At 48.2% G+C, this 20,983-nt stretch overlaps 1 protein-coding gene across 8 annotated transcripts in view; it reads left to right on the top strand.

Moving 5' to 3' along the window:
• LOC139747680 (transforming protein p54/c-ets-1-like) overlaps positions 1-20,983 on the top strand; it is a 268,848-nt gene that overhangs the window by 66,632 nt on the left and 181,233 nt on the right. For 7 of the 8 annotated variants that reach the window (XM_071660266.1, XM_071660265.1, XM_071660263.1 and 4 more), the window contains exons 2-3: positions 6,323-6,409; positions 7,595-7,766. In XM_071660266.1, the coding sequence (XP_071516367.1) occupies positions 6,347-6,409; positions 7,595-7,766 (235 nt within the window). In that variant the 5' untranslated portion in view covers positions 6,323-6,346. Of the gene's footprint in view, positions 1-1,188; positions 1,231-6,322; positions 6,410-7,594; positions 7,767-20,983 lie in introns of those variants that run through there. The other variant, XM_071660261.1, reaches the window with a different exon arrangement.

The following is a 20,983-nucleotide window of genomic DNA, read 5'->3' on the forward strand; positions in this document are numbered from 1 at the left end:
ATGTTACTGGCTGTGTAACTGGTCGGGCGGTAATAAATTACCCCGAGCTTCCGGTGTTTAATCATCCGGCGGGCCAGAGGAGTGTGGAGGACCTTCGTCTCTCGCAAGCAATGATCGCTTGGTCCCGCTCCCCAAGGTGGCTGTCTCCTCCTTCCTCCTCCCCACATGGGACGTTACCTGTGCGGAGCCTGCTGCAGCCAGCGTTGATCAGATGCCATCTTGTTCACCTAAAGTTGAACAGTGTGTGTGTGTGTGTCGTGCTGAATGACAAGCTGGAGCACCCCTCAGAACCCACGCACGACTGACAATTCAAGTAGCTCATGCACCTTATGTAAATGGTATGTAAAACTCCCACTGGGCTTGACTCTAACCCCCGCAGATCGCTCCGGGACAGAACTGCAACCCTCTGACTTTCCCACCTAGTCAGTAGTCACATCTCCGAGGGCGTGTTGGCTGCAGCCCTGAAGGTGGGGTAGAGGGAAAAACCTATCCCCTGGCAAGTGGTTCACGCACACCCAACCTTGATCGTCCGGTCCAGACGTCTTTATAAGCCGTGCGCCCCGGGTCGGTAGGGAGGTACTCGTCAACTTCCTGCCAATATATGTATTTTTTCCTCCCTCCCTCCTCCAAGTCCAACCCGTCTTCAAGAGCTTGATCCTGAACCACATCCCCACCCATCCCCCAACCCCACCCCACGCACCTCCGTTAAGTCACCTCGACAAGAACTCCCAGAACTTCCTCCTCGTTAATTCCACCCACACTTGACCTCCAGGACACGACCCTCTCTCTCTCTCTCTCTCTCTCTCTCTCTCTCTCTCTCTCTCTCTCTCTCTCTCAAGTTACCTAAAACCCTCTAACCACCAAGTTCATGTCCATTTCGATCTTTCAGAGGATTCCCTCCCCGTCAGAGTTCAGTACCGCTAACAATCTACCGGAGCCCCACCTCCACCCCTACTGCAAGTTCTCCCCAGAGCCGCCCCCCTTCCGCACCGCAGTCTTGCCGCAGATGATCGCCAAGTTCTCCTCGCCCGGTGCGCCTCCAGCTCTCCCTCAGGAGAGACGGCAGTGGGGGAGGGGTGGTGTTGGGGGTGTGGTGTGGGGAGGAGGAGGAGGAGGAGAAGGCGACGGTGGCCGGGTAGCGGATCAAGGGACAAGCCACAAGCAAAGCGATATTGCCACTCCCACGTAACGTGGCCCCGCAACATGAGACAAATCCCGGGGCAGGAGTGGGTAAGCTGAGACCTGGGGCTGGGTGGGGGTAATGCGGGCCCACCCCCACTACCACTACCACCACTTTTCACGACTGATCGCTACCACCATCACCACACCCCACCCTCCCTGGCCCTGTTGTGGGCGTGGTGGTGTCTTCTGGGTGTGGTGGAGGGCCTCGCGAGCGTAGTGGTGAGTTTCATGGGCGTGGTTTTGAGTATTGTGGGCGCGGTTTAGAGTGATGCCCGCGTGGTTTGGAATGTATTTTAGGCATCTCTTCATGAGCTTCATAAGACCTTAAAATGATGCCTTAGAATCTGCGTGACTCTCATAGATCGTGCAAGTCAGTCAGGGGATCTTTGTACTGGAAACTCTACGGGTTTGTTAACGTCCATTTCGGTGGGCGGTCAAGTCGAAATCATAACGGTACCTCTGTACACTTCATGGCTGGTTGTGATGACGTCCAGAAATGGAGGACATGATGCCTGTTCTCATAGGGCTGACCCATGATGATGATGTGGGTATCGGAGGGCAGTGATTCTCCTTCGAGTCAGCATAGCGTGTCGATCTGAATGGTATGGGTCATCTTTCAGAGGGTTTCGCTTCAGATTCTATCTAATTGGGTTCAGTTTCGATTCCATTTGGTGCGGATTTCATCTTTGATTCGGAATACGATTGTTCGCGTTCACGTTCTGTTACCTTTGGTTCAGATTCTATTTATTTGGGTTCAGATTCCTTTTTACATGGACTTTGATTCAGATTATATAGATTTAAATTCAGATATTTTGGCTTGCGTTCAGGTCTGGCTTCACAATGAGCAAATCAGTCTGTAAAATCCTTTTAGCTTTTCCCCCTTAGTGGATGGTTGAGCCACGTTTTAAACATGAATAAAAGACCATTAATGTCACGGTTGGCTGGAGGTGGGCTATCGTGGCCTGACCTCCAGCTGCGACAGGTATACAGGTGTGAAAGGTTGTAATTACCGGGGTGTCCTCAGCGGCTTACCCCTTCCCCATGTCACCCCTTGTCTCCTGTCCCTCGCTGCCACCATTCCTCACCGGCCCTTCACCACCCCTTCTGTCCTGACCCCATCCCTCCAACGCCACAGGTCCTGCCCGTCCACCTTACCTGCTACAGTGCAGCAGTACCCCGTCAATGACCGTGTCTAGGGCGTGAGGTAGGATGAGGTGCTCCGTAAGGCGCCTGCCTCATTGTGGTCACAAAGGTGTTAACGAGGTGTGTGTGTGTGTGTGTGTGTGTGTGTGTGTGTGTGTAAGCGTTCTCGGAGGACAGTCGAATTATCGGACTTCTCCCTCCAAAGGAGTCTGCGTTTCCCTGCCACTGGAAGTATCGCAGCTTGGGGCTGCAGGAGCCTTCACAAAGGTCCCAGGTAACACCAGGACGATTTCATTGAAACTGATCATGAGGTAATTGTCAATGGATGGAATAGGCGTTACCGGACTCTACCTGCTTGTGGTTACGCCGCGAGGTTGCATTCTCCGAGTACCATCTTTTCGATCAGCTTCTTACTCTAAAGGAGACTTGGCCTTCCCTGCTGATGATTGTAGCGCAGCCATAAAACCGCATCATTTGAGAGAGGTGGTGTTTGCTGTAGTGTGGGTCTCCTTGACGACAGAGTCACGTGACATACTTCATACTCTGCTAGCTTGTGATTGGCTACTGCCCACCAACGTGACAAGGACCACGTGATGTCATTGGGTATAGTGCATGGGGTGGGGTGACCCCCAGCCGGGCAGTGTGGTGGAGGGAGGGAGGGAGGCCAGGGATGGTTATGTGAGGAGAGGCCGTGATAAGATACGGTGATAACAAAGCTCTTGAATCACAGGTTTTCTTGGCAAGGTTAACTTAACTCTTGCTTGGGTGTAAACATATGAGGAATGACTGACCTGCCTGAATGTAAACATGGGAAGACTCACCTCCTGCCCAAGTTTAAACATGAGAGGACTCGCCTCCTGCCCCCGAGTGTAAACATGGGGAGACTCGCCTCCTGCCCAAGTGTAAACATCAGAGGACTCTCCTCCTGCCCGAGTGTAAACATGGAGAGAGACTCACCCTGTGCCTGAGTGTAAACATAGGAGAATTGACTCAACCCTTAACCCTTGCTTGAGCGTCATGATCCACTTTACCCTCTCTGGCAGTAGACTGTTATCATATCTATGATTACTTCAGAGAAAGAGAGAGGAGGAGAAGAACCGATTACTTTTGGAAGGGAGGAGCTGGCTGATCGTGGTGTTTGCCAGCAGCGACACTCGTCCATCTGGGGGCAGGGGTTAACAACAGACTCCGACAGATGATGACTCGAGAGTCCGACCCAGTTGAGGTGACTCGAGGGTGACAGGTTCATGTCATCACCTTACCGATAACACACACACACACACACACACACACACACCCACACACACCCATGTTCTCGCTCTGTGTGCTGAATAGGCCCTGCACCCCCTCAGCTTGGCGCCTCGTGTGACCCCTGCCATCGAGGCTGTCATGGAAAAGGAAAGCGACATCCCTTTCTGACACCGGGTGAGCTACGCTCGTTTTGTGCGCGAACCATTCTGAAGTTGTGACCAAAACTTCCGAGACTTTCTGAACACTGACGTAAGGCTATCATTGAGGTATTTCCTGTCCACCTTGTGGGACCTCTCCCCCCCCCCCCCACAAACCCCTTCCCTGGGCTCCCCTCCCCACAGATACCTACCCCTCCCCACACTCTCCCACGCTCGACCCCCGTCCCCCTTTACCCCTCATGTCAACCAGGTGAGGTTGGGCTTATGACCTGTTAACAGACGTTGGGTAGCCCGCGACCTGCAGGGGTGAACGGCCGATGCCGGGTCACATGCAGTAATTCATCAGGCATGTACACGGGAAGCCAACGGGTCACGCGCAAAGAGTAGGTCATCATGTCACACATACAACAGATGACCAGGTCACATGCTCCCTAGGTCACCAGGTCTCCCCCATTGCAGATCACCGGTTCACACAGCAGGTCACCATCTCTCGCGTACCAGGTCACACAGAACGAGTCACCAGGTCACACACTCACCAGGTCTGACACACCAAGCCTGACAGAGGCTGATCACCGGGGCCTTCCCACCATCGCCACCGCAGCCAAGATAATCAACGCTGATAGGCCCGGCCCCTTGTTATTAATCTGCAACTCTATCCGCGGGGAACGATGCGCGAGGCGAGCATGATGTCAGCTCGGGTCAGATCTGGTGCTGACGCCGCTGACGGCACGACTCGCGTCCGCGGTTGATGACTTCAGAAAACCCTGGTGACAAGTGTTGGTCAAACTGACTGACGCACAGGGACAACATGGTGTTCCTTCCTCTCTATCTGTACGTAGATGAATATGAAGAATTCTGTTTCATGGTGATGGGCTCGGCACCTCCCCCCCCTTCCCTCGAACACGCCCCTTGAGCACGACAGTTGCGACCCTTGAGCACGACGATTACGTCTCTTGAGCACGAACGTGCGGCCCTTGGCAACGAATGTCGAGACCTTATCTCCGTGCTGAAAGGTCGTTCAGTCGTCCTCAAGGATCGTAATGTCGTGCTCAAGGGTTGAACCTTCGTTCTCAAGGGTCGTTCCATCCTGCTCAAGGATTATTTCACCGTCTTCATGGGTCGTTCCATCGTCAAGGGTCGTACTGTCGTGCTCCAGGGTCGTACCGTTGTGCTCGAGGGTCGTAGCGTCGTGCTGAAGGCGCTAAAGATCACTATATCATCAGCTCTTAGCGCATTTCTACCTGGAAGTTGGTTAACTTGTTGTTCCATATATTTTTTGTCATCCAATAATACCCCACCACAGGGTTTGGTAATATATACCTTTAAACTTGTATCTACAATCATTCAATGAAGAAATAAAGTTAATAGTTGGTTCAGAAGGTTCCAGATGGGTTGTGGTGTTGTCAGTTGATTATTTATAACCATAAGTCGGAGTGTTGGTCATGGGTAATGTCTTTGTTTGCTTCCTGACCGGTAGCCGCCGTGGGGGTAGCCTTAGGTAACCCAGGCAGGAAACTCGGGAGGTTGTGGGTCTTCTTGGTGGTGACGCCCGCGGTGGCTGACTCCCAGATTATTGCCGGATATTACCATATACCCAGACCAGCTAATATTACTCGAGATACCCGATAGATACGGAGGGGTCGGTGTCCGTCTGGTAAGAGATCCGTGGTTGATGAGTTTAAGTGCAAGTTTACGGGAGACACTTGGTTTACCGCTCGTGGAAGGGTTTACTTTAGCGGTGGGTCTGTCAGAAGATGGCGTGGCTAATGTCGTAAATATGTTTTGGTTCTGTGTGGTTGTGTTTCAGTATTCATCGCACGGACACAGACCTCGGCCAGGAATAACCCCTTGTATATCATATGCTGGAGGTGGGAGGCACAACCTTACGGACTTAACTGATTGTTTTTTTTTTTCTCTGTGTGTGTGTGTGTGTGTGTGTGTGTGTGTGTGTGTCCACAACTTTCATTCGTAATGATATTTTCCGATTCATTTTTGTCTTGAGGTGATGCACTGTCTATTTATACACACCCTCCCTCCCCCCCTACGCACATATACTTACACCTGATGGGACATGGTCTTGAGCATGTCCTCGCACAACTGATGTATGTTATCAGATATCAATCGACTTTTCCTCAGCGTTTAGAGATGAAGGATTCTCGTTGACTAGTATGTCGGTTTTGAGACGTGATTTGACCAGGGTTGAGAGGTATTTGATACAGGTTATTTGATTCTATGTTTACCTTAGAGTAGGTGGTACTGGTCGAGTGTAAGTGGGCTTCGTCTTTGTCTTTGGTGCACTGTTTGTATGTTCAGCAAGTGATTATATATATATATATATATATATATATATATATATATATATATATATATATATATATATATTACTGATAACATAGATTAAGAATACATTTTAGGAAGCTCCAGTGTTGTTCATTATATGAGAGAATCAGGCACACCCACAATATGCCTCCCCATATCTTAAAGGCACAATCGTCCACAGTACCTTCACCCCTTCCTTCCCTCCCCAGCTCTCCCTCACCCCTGCTGCCTGACCGACTGTTCTTACGTGCGTCTTGTTTTGTTTCCAGTACCTGAGTCGGCTCTCCGCCACCATGGACCTGGAGTTCTACGGCGACTATGACAAAAATACTGCCAGGATGTCTGCCAGCAAGAAGGTGGGTACTGCACACCTGTCGGTAATCGGTTTATTATATATATATATATATATATATATATATATATATATATATATATATATATATATATATCTAAAGATCCACTTTTCTTAATTTATTTGAAATTCTACTTAATATGTATATATATAGTGATGATACGTACCATCCCCCACTGAGATAAATCCTTGATCCGGTAACAATAGCTGGCCAAAATATCTATTCATGGATGGCTGTGATTTCACGTACAAAAATCATGTGGGAACATTTTTACTTTTTTTTCTCTTTCTTTTCAACATTAAGAAAAGACTAAGTTTTGAATATTCTTTATTGATATCTGTTTCAGTGTAAGTATATGGCAACTTCTATTAGATTTTTTTTCAATCGACATTCAAGAAATCAATGAATATGATTAAATGCCACATCTGTTTTGTCTTCCCTCATGTTTATACTAACGTAGTGAATCCAACACTTAAATTGTAGTCTCTAGACAGAATCCATTGGTCATCTGACCTCTGGATCGCTTCGTGTGACCTTTGCCAAAACGGCGACAGAAACCATAAAGTCAACCTAAGAAAGACTATCATATGGGGAACATGGGAGTGTGTTGGCAACCCCCCCTTGATGTCGTCCACCTGGCGGTGGCGTCTGTAGTATGAGGACCAGTGTTCACTTCGTCACGTGTCTCTGTCAGGTCACTTGTGTGCATGACCTGGACCTGTTCTCCCCACGTTGATGGGTAACAGAAACGCACCAAAATTTTGTACGAACTGCGTAAAGTGGATTTAGCGTTGCCGGACGATGCCATGTACTCAGATCGTATAAAAAGGTCTGCACAGTTTCAGAAGTGAAAGCCGTTCATGACCCGACGTAAGTCAGTTGTGTCTTTGACCCAACTTTGAGCCACGATCGTCCGTGACCTAAAGTACGTTGATCCTTTTACGAGGTCACGGGTAAGTTTCCTCTTGGGCCAGTACTGTACGTGTCTGATTGAACCTTGTTCCCCTCCCTGTGTCAGGTCAGGTCATCTGACCCTTTTCTCATGGTGACACGAGACCTCTGACCTGATTTGTTTATACCTATCCAAGGTCACTCGGGCCTGTGACCCGACCTGTTCATTGTCTTGTCCCTCGTCCTCGACCATCGGTGTATATGTTGGCTGACCTGGCTCCTCATTCCTTGTCACAGGTCAAGTTCTCGCTGGAGCTGCCTGGGCTGGTGAAGCAGGAGCCGGTTGACCCCGCCTTCGATGGCGGCCTTGACCCCACCGCCGACCCACACTGCGTGCCGGGCCCCCCGCGCCAAGCCATGCAGAAGGTGCCTGACATCACCGACCTCTCAGACCCGGAGTCGTCTCTAGGTAAGTCCTTCATCTCACAAGCTGGTTCGTCCGGTTGAGACTTCTGCAGGTGAGTGGTTCGTCCGGTCCAGACTGCTGTAGGTTGATGTTTCGTCCGCCTGAATGTTTCCACTGGCCGAGTCCTCCATAGAGGAATGTCTCGTCCGCCCACCCTGGTCTGCTGTGGGTAAGTACTTCGTCAAAGTCTTCTTTATGTACATATTTCGTCCATGTAAGTCTTCTTTAGGGTCTTACCTCTGGTCCAGTTTCCCCAGGGCAAGTCTGACCCTAAGCCTTGCTAAGCCAGTTTCTTTCAGTCTTGGTAAGTCTGATTTTTGTTCTGATTTTTGTTGTGATGTGTCGACGAGGAAGTTGCCAAGACGAAACTATTTTGATATCTCTCCGAATTAACATTTTCTTCGCTGTATTTCTATGGCCTGAAAAACTTAGATATACGTAGCAACGGAATTAGCGTTGGAAGAATAGTTTTAAACACGTAGTACTGTTTTTGAGTTGAAGATTATTTAAGGAATGAATACTGGAGTTCGGTGCCTGCTCGCTACACCTTATGTTGGCTTGTGCTTCGTATAATGTATGACTGTTCTATAAAATGAAAGGGATGCGACATCAGGGTGTATTCATACTGTAAGAATTGGGAAGAATTCTTTGTCGTCAGAGAGCTTATGAATTAGAAATAATGATCTTAGTGTATCATGAAACTCTTAAGTTTAAGATCAGTATTTCTTAAGTGTGGTAGTGCAGTGGTACATTCACTCTTGGAATACTACACGTCATCAGAATAAACTTTCTTAAATTGAAATGGAATCCCTAAAACCCGCCTTATAAGGACCGTTTTCTAAAATCACTTGCGATGGTGTCAGAGAGAACGGTGTGTATCACGAGAGGACTAACTCAAAAAATTGCGGACGCTCGGTATTTTGTGAAGGTTTCTATGGGCATGGTTTTGTACCTTCTTTTGATGTACGAATTAGAATAGTTTCATGTCTGATAAGAGGCAGTTTATTTTGAAAACAGTAGAATAATATTTTTGGAAGATCTCTAGTTTTATCATCGAAAATCGGAAATTAGAATTCAGAAATTGAGATAACTAAAGGGAAAGTTCGCAGAAGATTCAGGGAAGGCTCGGTTATCACCTTTTAAGACGGGGAGATGACCCAGGACAGCACCCCACTGGAAGGAAGGAAATGCCATCAGGATTTATTGTACGTACAATATCTGATTAAACTACAAGACAAACTGTTCTTCCTGGTGGGGGCGAGGCTTTGAATGACCAACGGTGCTGGTAAGATGAGCCTCCGAGGCCGACTCGTACTTTAGATTCGGGGTCACAAAGGCTCCCAGATGACGCTCACTTGTTGTATGTACCTGGTGAGACAGTAAACCCATATATGCATAAAGATGACTTGAAGACGTGTCCTGGAAGTGGCCCTCTATCTGTAGGTATTAGACTCCCTTAGCGGTACGTCTGCTGTTTTCCCACTTTAATCTATTCCCATGTGTAGACTAGACTGTTCAGGGAATGCGTCGGCGTGTAAGAATTGATAGAACTTCCCTTCCAGACGAAGTTACACGAAATTTGCCGACCAGAAACATTCCACAACATTAGGGAATGTACTTTAATGGAAGAGATATTATATAATGTTGCTTCATACTGGATAATCCGAATTATCCTGTGTCTTCGGTATGTCCAGCGGAAGTGCGTGTCACACACACACACACACACACACACACACACACACACACACACACACACGAGGAGGAGCTTCTTTCATTACCACGCTAGAGCGGCAGGTCAGCCACTCGGGGAATTATGTGACAGATATTGAGTAATATTGCCTCTGGAGTGGCCAGGTAAGCCGGCCTGTCGGCCCCCATCGCCTGACCACCGCCGCCCCGCCCTGCTCAGACACCTCGCTGGTAGCTCGTTCTTCCCACCCCACTCCCTCACCCTTACTCCACTCCTCCTCGTCATGTTCGCTTTTTAGTCGAGCATTTCTTTTTTTTTTTTTTTTTTTACTGTTCTATTCGCCCTGGAGTTGTGTGTGTCTTGTCTACTCTCGTTTTTTCTTCGTTTCCTCTCCGATATTGTCCTTGTCCCCCTCTTTCATTACCAATCCACCCGCGTGTCCAAGCAGTCCACTTCATCTCGTCTGGAGAGAGAGTGTGGAGGGGACTAGGGTTATTACACTCCGGCCCTCCAGCCGCTAGCGAGGGCCTGGAGGGCCTCTCCACGCCCTCGTACTACCCTCCTGGTATTTATATTATGTCCAGACGTCGGAGTGGACACTGGGCCTCACTACTCCCCTCGTGTCGCCATCTGAGGTAACTCGTCAAACGTCTCCTGCAAGAAGTGTCCCGATAGCTTGCGAATTCATACTGTGTATGTCTTGATTAATCCGTGTATAAGCACAGATTAATGGGTTTATGTGGGATTAATACGTATACCATCAGAGACCAATGGGTAATTGTAGGATTAAGACGTATATCAGAGACGAATGGATTAGTGTAGAATTAGCAGTAACGTGCGTTGTTCTGTACGTAACACACTTGCTCAGCAGCGTTGCCTTTCGTCTGTGGAGTCTGACCTGACTGATGTCTGCTGACTCAGTTCATACGAAGAATTTCTGTAAACATGATGTAGTGCAGAACCCACATCATATTTTTCTATCAAAACAACACAAATTTACAAAAGTGTGTGAAGATCTGAATATCTCTTTCCTCTTGGGAACACTTTGCCTTAGTGCTGGGAAGTACATGATCTCTCTGACCCTTGGCTGAACTCTGACCTCCCTGTGTAGCACAGTTCGGCCGGAGCGAGTGATGTGCAAAGCTGTAATGAAATGGGTTAGTGATCAGGCTTGGAAATCTCTTCTTTAACCTTGCTGTGTCGCAGCGCCACCCTGCTTCCCGTTTTCCGTCGTATTATGTTGTTTATCTTCGTTTTCTGCTATTGAACTGTGTACAGACAGAGAGTATAATGCTACTGAGTTATAGACGGATATAGAGTATAATTCTACTGAACTATAGACGGATACAGAGTATAATGCAACTAAACTATAGACAGATACAGAATATAATGCTACTGAACATATACATAGACAGATTATAATTCTAATGAACTGTAGACATATAAAGAGCATCATTAGCGAGAGTCACTTTGTCTATCATGGAATCTGTATCATTCGACGTAGACCACGGCAGGAAATGTTCCCTGCGTCAAACACGTCTCCTCAATACACGGTAAAGACATTAGTAATTACCTGGTGTTATTTTTAACGGTGTCGCCTCTCGCACGACGCCAACCAAGATGACTCTGACTCTCTCTCTCTCTCTCTCTCTCTCTCTCTCTCTCTCTCTCTCTCTCTCTGTAAGACTGGCCTCGGGAGATAGTCTCGCTTAGCTGATTGGATAGCGCCACGTTCTTGCTGAGGCAAGTGATTCCCAAAACCCTTGATCTTCTTAAGGTATTAGTCGCCCGAAGTGGAGTGTTGGAGTGTTTTATTGGGGGCAAGGTGATATCACACACACACACACACACACACACACACACACACATGTATGTTATCTCCCTCTGTGATCTAACAGATCTTTATCTTATGAGGATTATCTGAAAATTACCCCTCATGTTGCGAGGAAACTAACGCGCCGTTTAACCTTGTGATGAACTGGTGAAACCGAGCGTCTGAAACTGTTTACCGCAAACAGCTCCATTTCCCACCATTACGAAATGACACCTATGGATAGAACTCTCTCTCTCTCTCTCTCTCTCTCTCTCTCTCTCTCTCTCTCTCTCTCTCTCTATATATATATATATATATATATATATATATATATATATATATATATATATATATATATATATATATCTGACAACGAGAACGACGAGTCACACGAGGGTGTAGAGTGAGTCTCAGTGGAGGTACGCCACGTCTCTGTCGTGGCGAGGACGACGATTCGAGGCCACCAGTGGGATGGGAGTGTCTCGTGGCGAGGACGATGTTAAGCGCGGCGGCCTCGTCTCTTGTCTCGTCCCCCACACCAGCGGAACAAGGCGAGGAGGAGGAGGAGGAGCTGTTGCTGCTGCTGCGCAGCGCGGCGCCCCGCAGGCCAGGAAGCGAGGCACAGCTCCAACCCATCAGGTTATGAACAGCTCTCAATCATCATCATCAATAACAACAACCGACACAAAAATGAAAATCGCAACGTTTAATTACTAAAGTTCTCCTCCTTCATCCCTCATAATATATATATATATATATATATATATATATATATATATATATATATATATATATATATATATATATTCTGTTGCGTTCAAATCAGACGACTTGGGCATTAAGAGGGGAAAATCCTCACTTGGTTCCTTCCTCCGTCACTACTTGCAGAAAGATAATACAAGAGGGGAGGACTTCCACCCTCACTCCCGCCCCCGTCAGGAGATACATGGACGGTATTCCTCCTCCCCGTGTCTGTATCCTCGTCATAACTCATCGTACTAACTTTCCTCCTCGTTGTGATTGATCTGGTATTGACACTGCGTAATCTCAACCTCAGATCGCGTCTGGAATATGAGAGTATTTTTTTTTTTTTTCACATTGTTTCGTTCCCAGGATGAAGAGGATTCACTGACGTCGTTTTCTTTCGAGGCTGATTTTCTCCTTGAGGACGGGACGGCTGTGTTAATGTAATTGATTACCTTCTCAATCGTTCTCTCTCGTATTTGATCCTGAATTAGTGAAGAATCATTGAAGAATTTATCTTTTTTCTCAGTTTTGTATTGATTTTTTATTAATCGCTTTCTATGATTTAATTTCGTGATGATTGTTGGAGATTTTGAATACAGGAGAGAGACAGAGGGAATTGAGGGTGATGTTGGAGAAGATCTCCAACACGGAGTATCCCCGGCAGTGCACACTGGTTTCTTGTTAGTTGACACTTGGGTATAAGAAAGGTAAACACAGAAGGAAGAAGGATAAGGGGAGAGAGGGGGACCATTGTTGTATATCAGTAGCCAAGACCCGTAAGTGAATATGTATACAATTCCTGCATGTCGGGGGGAGGGAGTAATGACGGAGGGGCACACGAGACTTCTGGTTGGTTGCGTAAATGCAGGTGGCTCCCGTAATCACACACGAAATTATAGACGGCGCATATTATTGGCGGTATAAAGCCGTAATGGCGGCCACCGGCGCCTGTAACATATACTGTGGGATGAAGTAATGACCCGTGAAGATCTAATCTGGGCACACCTGCTACCGTGACCCAGGACCAGCCTGGCCAACCTACTACACAGGCAGCCTCCAGGCGCCAGGCAAGCTCTTGTAACGCTGGCTATGACGACCATGAAAGCCCTTGCCTCCCTGAGAAGTATATATGTATATATATTATATATATATGTGTGTGTGTGTATTGTGCCGATAAGAGAAATGTATTGATTGCGCCGAGACGGGTGCTGAGTGTGTTGAGGGCGCGGTCGTGCGGAGCCTCAGGGCGCAGTGTGTGTGTGTGTGTGTGTGTGTGTGTGTGTGGGGCCACGCGAGGTTTATCTAGTTATCAGGCAGCGGAGCCTGGCTGGCTGGCCCGGGGCACGCGATAACCCACTCTGGTGTCTGCCAGGTGTTGATTGGCCTGGGGAACTGACTGACTGGTTGACTGGCTCTCTGGGGGTCATGTTACTAGGTCCTCTGACCCTGGCGGAGGTGTCTGCTGGGGCGCTGCTGCTACCTCTTGGGGGATGCTTTCGTTAGACCTCTCCCCCTGGGGTGTAGGACAAGGAGTCTTATATAAGGCAGTCCCACCGCTGGGGATCCTGAGGCTTGTGGGATTTAAGCGTCCTGCGGGCCCTCCCTGGAAGGATATTTTCTTTTACAGGGTTTTCTTCCGACAAGGAAGGAGGTGTATAGGTCACTCTGTGTCATGGATTCAGTCATCCTCTGACGGACATGTTATCCCCCGGAATGATGACTGCCCTGGAGTTACATCGCCTTTCTAGGGGTCCAGATTTGCTCTGGGATCCTGCCTGTTAGGCGTCCCGCCGGTGGGACTGGGTCTTAAGAGGTCTCGTGTTTCCTGGAATTCGTGCTGCCCTCTTCTGGGGATGGTTTGCTCGCAGAATTTACGGGGTCATGTCTTCATTAGGGGAGCTACCTTGAAGGCGTCTTGCTAGCTTATAGGGAGTCTGAGGGACGAGGGATCTTGCCTCTGGTGTTCCGGAGGGAGCTCTAGGTTGTCCAACATCCATTCCCTGGGTTAACGTTATGACAGGGGAGGGTAAACGGAAGGTAGACTTTCCTAGTGGTGAGATCCAGAAGTGCCCTGAGTCCCAGTGCTGATAACTGGGGATGTGTCTTAAGCACTACGGCTGGATCATGTCTCCTAAGCACCGTGCTGAGAGCTAGGAGTGTGTCCTGAGCACCGCGCTTACGGCTGGGAGTGCGACAGAACATGTCGTATTAAGTGGGTCAAGATAGTGGATGACTTGTCATATCGTCTTTCACTGATTATTTTCCGTATTCTGCTTTCCTCATCTGTGATCAACATTCTTTGCATTTCTATGTCAATATCTCGCATCTGAATATTCAGTCCTCGACGCAAATTCAGACACCATTTGTTCTAGTGATGGTCCTTTTTGTGGACGAGACGAGGAGGATGCTGCCCTGGGCCGAGTTGTGCACCCGGTGTCAGAGGTGGGGGACCCCGGCAGACTTGGCAACACACGCGGCAGTTCCTGTGGTAATTGACATTCGAGGAAGTTTCATGGGTCTCGGTCAGCCCCAGCCTCTGCGTGCATCGGTTTCTTAAGTTACCTGTACGACGGCCGTCGGTCGCTATAGACTCTCCCGCCGTCGACGCATGCGCTATAGTTCCTCTTCCAGCGTTTTCTTTTGTGTGCATTTTTTTATGCAATAATCCGGTCGGTTAATGCATCAAGAAAAACTTAATGTAAGTGGAATCGATCATGATAATCCCTATGTTGAGGATAATGACTGATGTTTAAGTGGAAGATAAGAAAAAACGAGACGGTAGTTTGGTTCTGGTGGTTAAATGGCTATTTACCTACACGTCAGGCGGATATGGTCAGGAAATAGTGAGGACACAGCGAGGCATTCCTCTCAGGTCTCCCACAGAGCGGCCCCTCCGTCCCAGGTGCTCACTAGATGCAACCCTTGTGCGACGCACAAGGGGGCGAAGACCTCCGCACACTGTCCCTCTTAAATGTGCTCCTGACGGGGAGGGAGGTACCTTGCAGAGATGTGATCCTCCCGGATATGGAGACTGGACTTTTGTGGACTAAGGATCCTTTCTTGAACTCCTTGCTTAGCTGGAGGACAGTTCGTGGACATAAGTATCTTGGATGGTGTCTTGGATGATTTTGACGTGGCTGTAATCTATATCTTTAGATTCCTTAAGTGGATAGACGACGTAGGTTGATAGGATCCTTATATAAGCAAGTCGTACATATGGATACGATCCTTCTGTAGACAAATTCTTTGTATAGGGGACCACTACACGTAGACGAGTTCGTAATATAGGTAGTATCCTTAAGCAGACGGGTATCATTCAGAAACAGGTGCTTCAAGACCCGATATTCAGTTTCTTTGAAGTAGACAGGTGCTTCCCGTAATATTCTCTGCCTACGCTTATTAGTTACGACTTCTGCTGGCTTATTTCTAGCCACTCGCACTCGTTTTCCTTATTGTGTTGTTGGTCTTTAAGAAGGACCCGGTTCTGAGAAGGGCCTGGTGGTGTTCATGGTGCCTGAGGTGGCTCATTTCTTGAAGTTCATGAGTGTGTTTTTGATGTTGGAGGGGCAACCCGTGTTGAGGCTAGGGACCTGGTGGAGGTACGAGGTGCATAACAAGTCCTTTTAGACTTAAGGGACATGTTGGAGTTACTGGTCCTGCTGGATTAAAAGGTCTTGTTGACAGTCGTGGGGGCTCTGTCGGAAAGACGGAAACGCTTAGACGGAGACACGAGACCTGCTACAGTTGCAGGTCTTCATCAAGGTCCAACAGGTCCAAAGGGGACCTGTTGGGAATGCGAGTTGTTGTGGAAATGCTGGTTCTGTTGTATCATGTCCAAGGAGAGGGTAATGTTAGAGCAATAAACACCATGTTTAGATCTCAGGTCCTGTTGAAAGTGGGGCTCCGGGCTGTGCCAAGGTACCAAGCTTTGACGAAGGTACCAGGAGTCATAGGGTCACGATGGAGGTAGGAGCGAGGTATGGGGTCTCTTGAAGGTACGGGAGGAAGGGAGGTCTTTTGGAGGTCCAAGGTCGAAGTCTGGAAGTAGAAGGTGTCGTTGGGCGGACAGCCATCCGTGCAGTACCGTGCAAGGTGCGCGGGCCATTACGTCTTGTCGGCCAGCTCACCTTGAGACGGACACGCAACGCGATTATACGCACGACGCAAACACTGTTCACACTCAGACACGCACACGGACACACACGCACGCACACACGCCACCACGCAGACGTAGACAGACAGACAGACACAGATACACACACATGCACACACAAACTCAAACTATCAAACATATTTCAAAAAAGTTGACAAGCCGGCCACAGGCACATATACACATTACATGTCTAACATTTCTACACATTGTTGGATGTTTATGTTTGGTTTGAGACACAGACAAGAGCAAGTTACATACCGCTTAGGAGTCGACTTCGTTCGACATTGATAAAAATGTGAATAATTTCCCCCAAACAGCTTGATAACATCCTTTTGATTTCTCTGGACAACTTGTTGGATTAAGAGGTTAATGATTAAGAAGAGGATTAGGTTATGCATGTATAATGATCCGTGTATTGTTGCTGTAATGTAACCTGTAAGTGACAGAAATCGTCGGGTTCGGACACCATTTCCGCTGGGATGATAACATATTTACTGAGGACAAATGTCGTATTGCTTTTTGAACTTGTGACGACAGAGTGAGAGAAGAGTCTTTTCGCCGGTGACGATATGCAAATTGACGATACAAGGTTGGCATCATTTTTGTAACCTTCTGCAAGAGGCGGGTACAGCCGCTGGAGGCTCTGCTCTCAGATTCTGTATCTTATAACTCGTCCAGGGTAAGCACAGCTCTGGTCCTCCCATTGGCTGGCTCCACTGATAACTGAGAGCTGTCTCCTGATTGGCTGGTAAACTGACACTTTTCGAAGCCTCTGTTTATTAATAGCGAATAATATGTTTGAATGTTGTAATTGTAGTGGTTGGTGTAGCGAAGGATTTTGAATCGAGGTGGTTGACAAACTTGACTGTTTTCGGAAAAAAATCATATATATCTGGCGACTTAAGTCTTCCACTGAGGTTAAAAAAAATACATTTCGTGAAAACAAAATTGTACATTTGATCTTGGAATACTTACATTTTAGTATTTCGAATACGCCTTTAAAAATTGAACTGGAAATATATTTCGTAGAATTATGAGATCTTGTATGTGTTTTTTTTTTTTGTTATTTATTTCATGTGTAAGGATTAGTTGAGGATTGAGGGGTAGGGGGGGGAGGTGGCGGATCCTTGAGAATGGGGTAGGGGAGGGTGTGTGTGTGTGGGGGGGGAGAGGGGGGGGTGCCAACAGGCGTGTGTGTTCGTACGTCCAGTGGCACTGTCGACCTGACACCAAGGGTGAGACGTACTTACCCTCACTCCTTTTACACTTGTGAATCCTGTCATTCCGCGCACAGTGCGACCTCCACCCCCCTGACAGCGGAGTGCCTGAAGATACACACTTGACCTCAGCGTGTGAGGTGATGGGGAAGGGGGAAGAAAAGTGCGTTGCGGGGGGACTTCGGAGACGCCGTGATTTGGTGAAATCTGCTCTGTGAACGTTGTGGCACCCTGGCCAGGGGCCCAGAGTTACCGTCACCGTGTTCCTCACAGGGACACACACTGTGTTGATTTCCCCGTGTGTGGAACACTTCGGAACACCCTCCAGGGCGTTATACTGTCCTCTGCTGAGGGTATACCCTCTGAGCTGTGACCTGTGTGTAAGATATTTATTTTGATCGGTGATAAAGTCTCAGGGGGTGATCCCTGGTCTGTGCAGTGCCTGAGGTGAGGACCCCCAGACCTCTGAAATGTCTGGGATATTTCCCCTGGTCTTTGAAACGCCTTTGAGGTTGGGACCCCTGGACCTGTAAAATGCCTTGGATATTTTCTCTGGTCTGTGAAATGTCTGGGATGTTTCTCCTGATCTCAGAAATGTATGGGAAGTTTTCTGTGGTGTGTGAAATGTCTAGGGTAGAGATCCTGGCGCTATGGAGTGTCTGTAGTGTTCCCCTGTGTCCGTGAAATGTCATTAATGGGTCTGTGAAATGCTTGTACCGTTCCCCTGGATCTGAAATGCTTTTAGTGTTCCCCTGGGTCTTTGAAATTTCTGTATCGTTCCCCTGGGTCTGTGAAATACCTGCGGTGTTTCAGTTTACTTCTGTCTGGACTGATGGTGTGTGATCCCGAGTATACATCTAAAAGTAGTGTGTATGTATGCGGGAGTTATACACAAGGTATGCATGTATATCATGCATATGGTATACACGAGGCATGAGTGAATCAAACTGAAAGTGTCTATTAGATATGTGTTGGGTCTACATAAGGTGCATGAATAGCATGTATAAAACATACGCAAGATGTATATAGGGTATGCATACGGCATATGACTGAGGTGTATGCATGGTATGTGTAAAGCATGCATATGTGCGTAAGGTGTATGCAAGGCATGTATAGAGTATGCATAGTGTGAACACGTGAAGTGTTCGCAAGGTTTGCATCCAGTGTGCATAAGATATACATGTGAGGTGTATGAGAATTATTCGCAAAGTGTGCGTTTAGGTGTATACATGGGGTGTATGCAAGGTATGCATAAAGTGTGCATGAGATACCTATATGTGAGGAAATATACGAGATGTGCATGAAGTGGACATCAAGTTAGTCTCTCTGTGTAAGGTGCTTGGAGGGGACTATGCTGATGTGGTGCCTCCTGTGGTGTGGTACAGCAGCTGTGGTGTCTTCTGGGCTGTGATACAGCAGCTGTGGTGCTTCCTTAAGTATGTTGTAGCAAGTATGGTGCCTCCTGGGGTGTGGTAGAGCAGCTGTGTTGCCTCTTAGGGTTTGGTGCAGCAGCTGTGGTGCCTCATAGGTTTGGTGCAGTAGCTGTGGTGCCTCCTATGGCATGATACAGCTGCTGTGGTACCTCCTAGGTATCGCGCAGCAGCTGTGGTGCCTCCTAGGTATGGTACAGCAGCTGTGATGCCTCCTAGGTATGGTGCAGCAGCTGTGGTGCCTCCTGAGGTGTGGTACAGCAGCTGTGATGCCTCCTAGGTATGGTGCAACAGCTGCGGTGCCTCCTAGGGTGTGGTACAGCGGCTGTGGTGCCTCTTAGGTATGGTGCAACAGCTGCGGTGCCTCTTAGGGTGTGGCACAGCGGCTGTGGTGCCTCTTGGGGTGTGGTACAGCAACTGCATCGTGACGGTGGCGGTAGCCTCGTGTGGTGAGTCACAAGCGTAGGACAAGCCTGTTGCGGTGGCCTTTGGTTTTACCCATTTTTTTTTCTTAAGCTCTACTGTTTCTTTCCGTCGTGGAGACGCATCGGTACACTCGGCTTTACAAAACCATTCTCAGATCACCCTCAACCTCCGCAGGTGGCCCTTAACCATTCTCAGATCTCCCTTAACTTCCGCAGGTGGCCCTTAACCATCCTCAGATCACCCTCAACCTCCGCAGGTGGCCCTTAACTATCCTCAGATCACCCTCAACCTCCGCAGGTGGCCCTTAACCATTCTCAGATCACCCTCAACCTCCGCAGGTGGCCCTTAACCATTCTCAGATCACCCTCAACCTCCGCAGGTGGCCCTTAACCATTCTCAGATCTCCCTCAACTTCCGCAGGTGGCCCTTAACCATCCTCAGATCACCTGTAGCCTCCAAATCAACCATTATCTCCCTCAGATTACCCATAGCTCCTTAAAATACCCACAATCTCCCTCAGATCACCCATTCCCTCCCTGAAATACCCAGAACCTCCCTCAGATCACTCATTACCTCCCTCAGACCACCCATAACCTCCTACCGATCACCCATCACCATCACCAGACCACCCATAACCTCCTTCCAATCACCCATCACCAGACCACCCATAACCTCCCTCAGATCGCGCCACAACCTCTTCCTGAGCTCAGCTATTCAGGGCAGGAGGAGGTGCGGGAAGTGGATCGTAACCCCGAGAATAACTCCGGTTTCTCCCTGCCCAAAGGAAAACCATTTACATGGAAGGGGGGAGGGAGGAGGGGAGGGATACGTCCAGCGGGAAGTTAGTTTAGGGAAGGACTTGTGTCGTATTATGTCTGGTGCTGGGCAGGAAAGGCCTGGGATTAGATCTCGTGAATCATTAACTTTCTGGAAATTGGCAGTCCTGTTGCGTCCGGCTGCAGGATGTCGGGGCCAAACTTCTTTTTCTTTTTTTTATATTCTAGGAGAGAGAGAGAGAGAGAGAGAGAGAGAGAGAGAGAGAGAGAGAGAGAGAGAGAGGAGGTGGGTGGGAGGGGGGGAAGAGAGCTAAAGGAATGGCTAAGGTAAAATGTATTTTGTTAGGGGACGCGTTGGTTATGTTCCTACAGAAGAATTATTCAAAAGTAGTTTGTGTGTGTGTATATATATATATATATATATATATATATAGTATATTTAACGGGCAAATGACACGTGATTCGATATTCGAACAATGAGTCTTATTGGCCAAATTGAAGTAAAGTATTTGAATTATTGTCTCCAGTGTTTTCGGATGATCAGTGTGACATTGAGGTGGTATGTATGACAGTGGAGTGGAAGATGGTAGTGATGGGTGACTGTTGTACACAGAGTCGCACCATCGCTTCCATGGCTGCAATGAAGGTCACCAGGAAGTGCCTGGTGTTGGGTCGCCGTCAGGTGACTGGTTTTAGGTCGTCAGCAGGTGACTGTTGTTGGGTCGCCGTCAGGTGACTGGTTATAGGTCGTCAGCAGGTGACTGGTGACTGTTGTTGGGTCGCCGTCAGGTGACTGGTTTTAGGTCGTCAGCAGGTGACTGGTGACTGTTGTTGGGTCGCCATTAGGTGACTGGTGATTGATTATGGGTTTCCTTTGTCCCTTTGGGCCTCGGTGTGACTGTTGACTGGAAGATCTGGTGTGCCACTTGACTGATCCTTTGGACCAGTTTGAGGACCAGTTTACGTAG

Source organism: Panulirus ornatus, chromosome 69 (assembly GCF_036320965.1).
Source record: "Panulirus ornatus isolate Po-2019 chromosome 69, ASM3632096v1, whole genome shotgun sequence".
Classification (NCBI taxonomy): domain Eukaryota; kingdom Metazoa; phylum Arthropoda; class Malacostraca; order Decapoda; family Palinuridae; genus Panulirus; species Panulirus ornatus.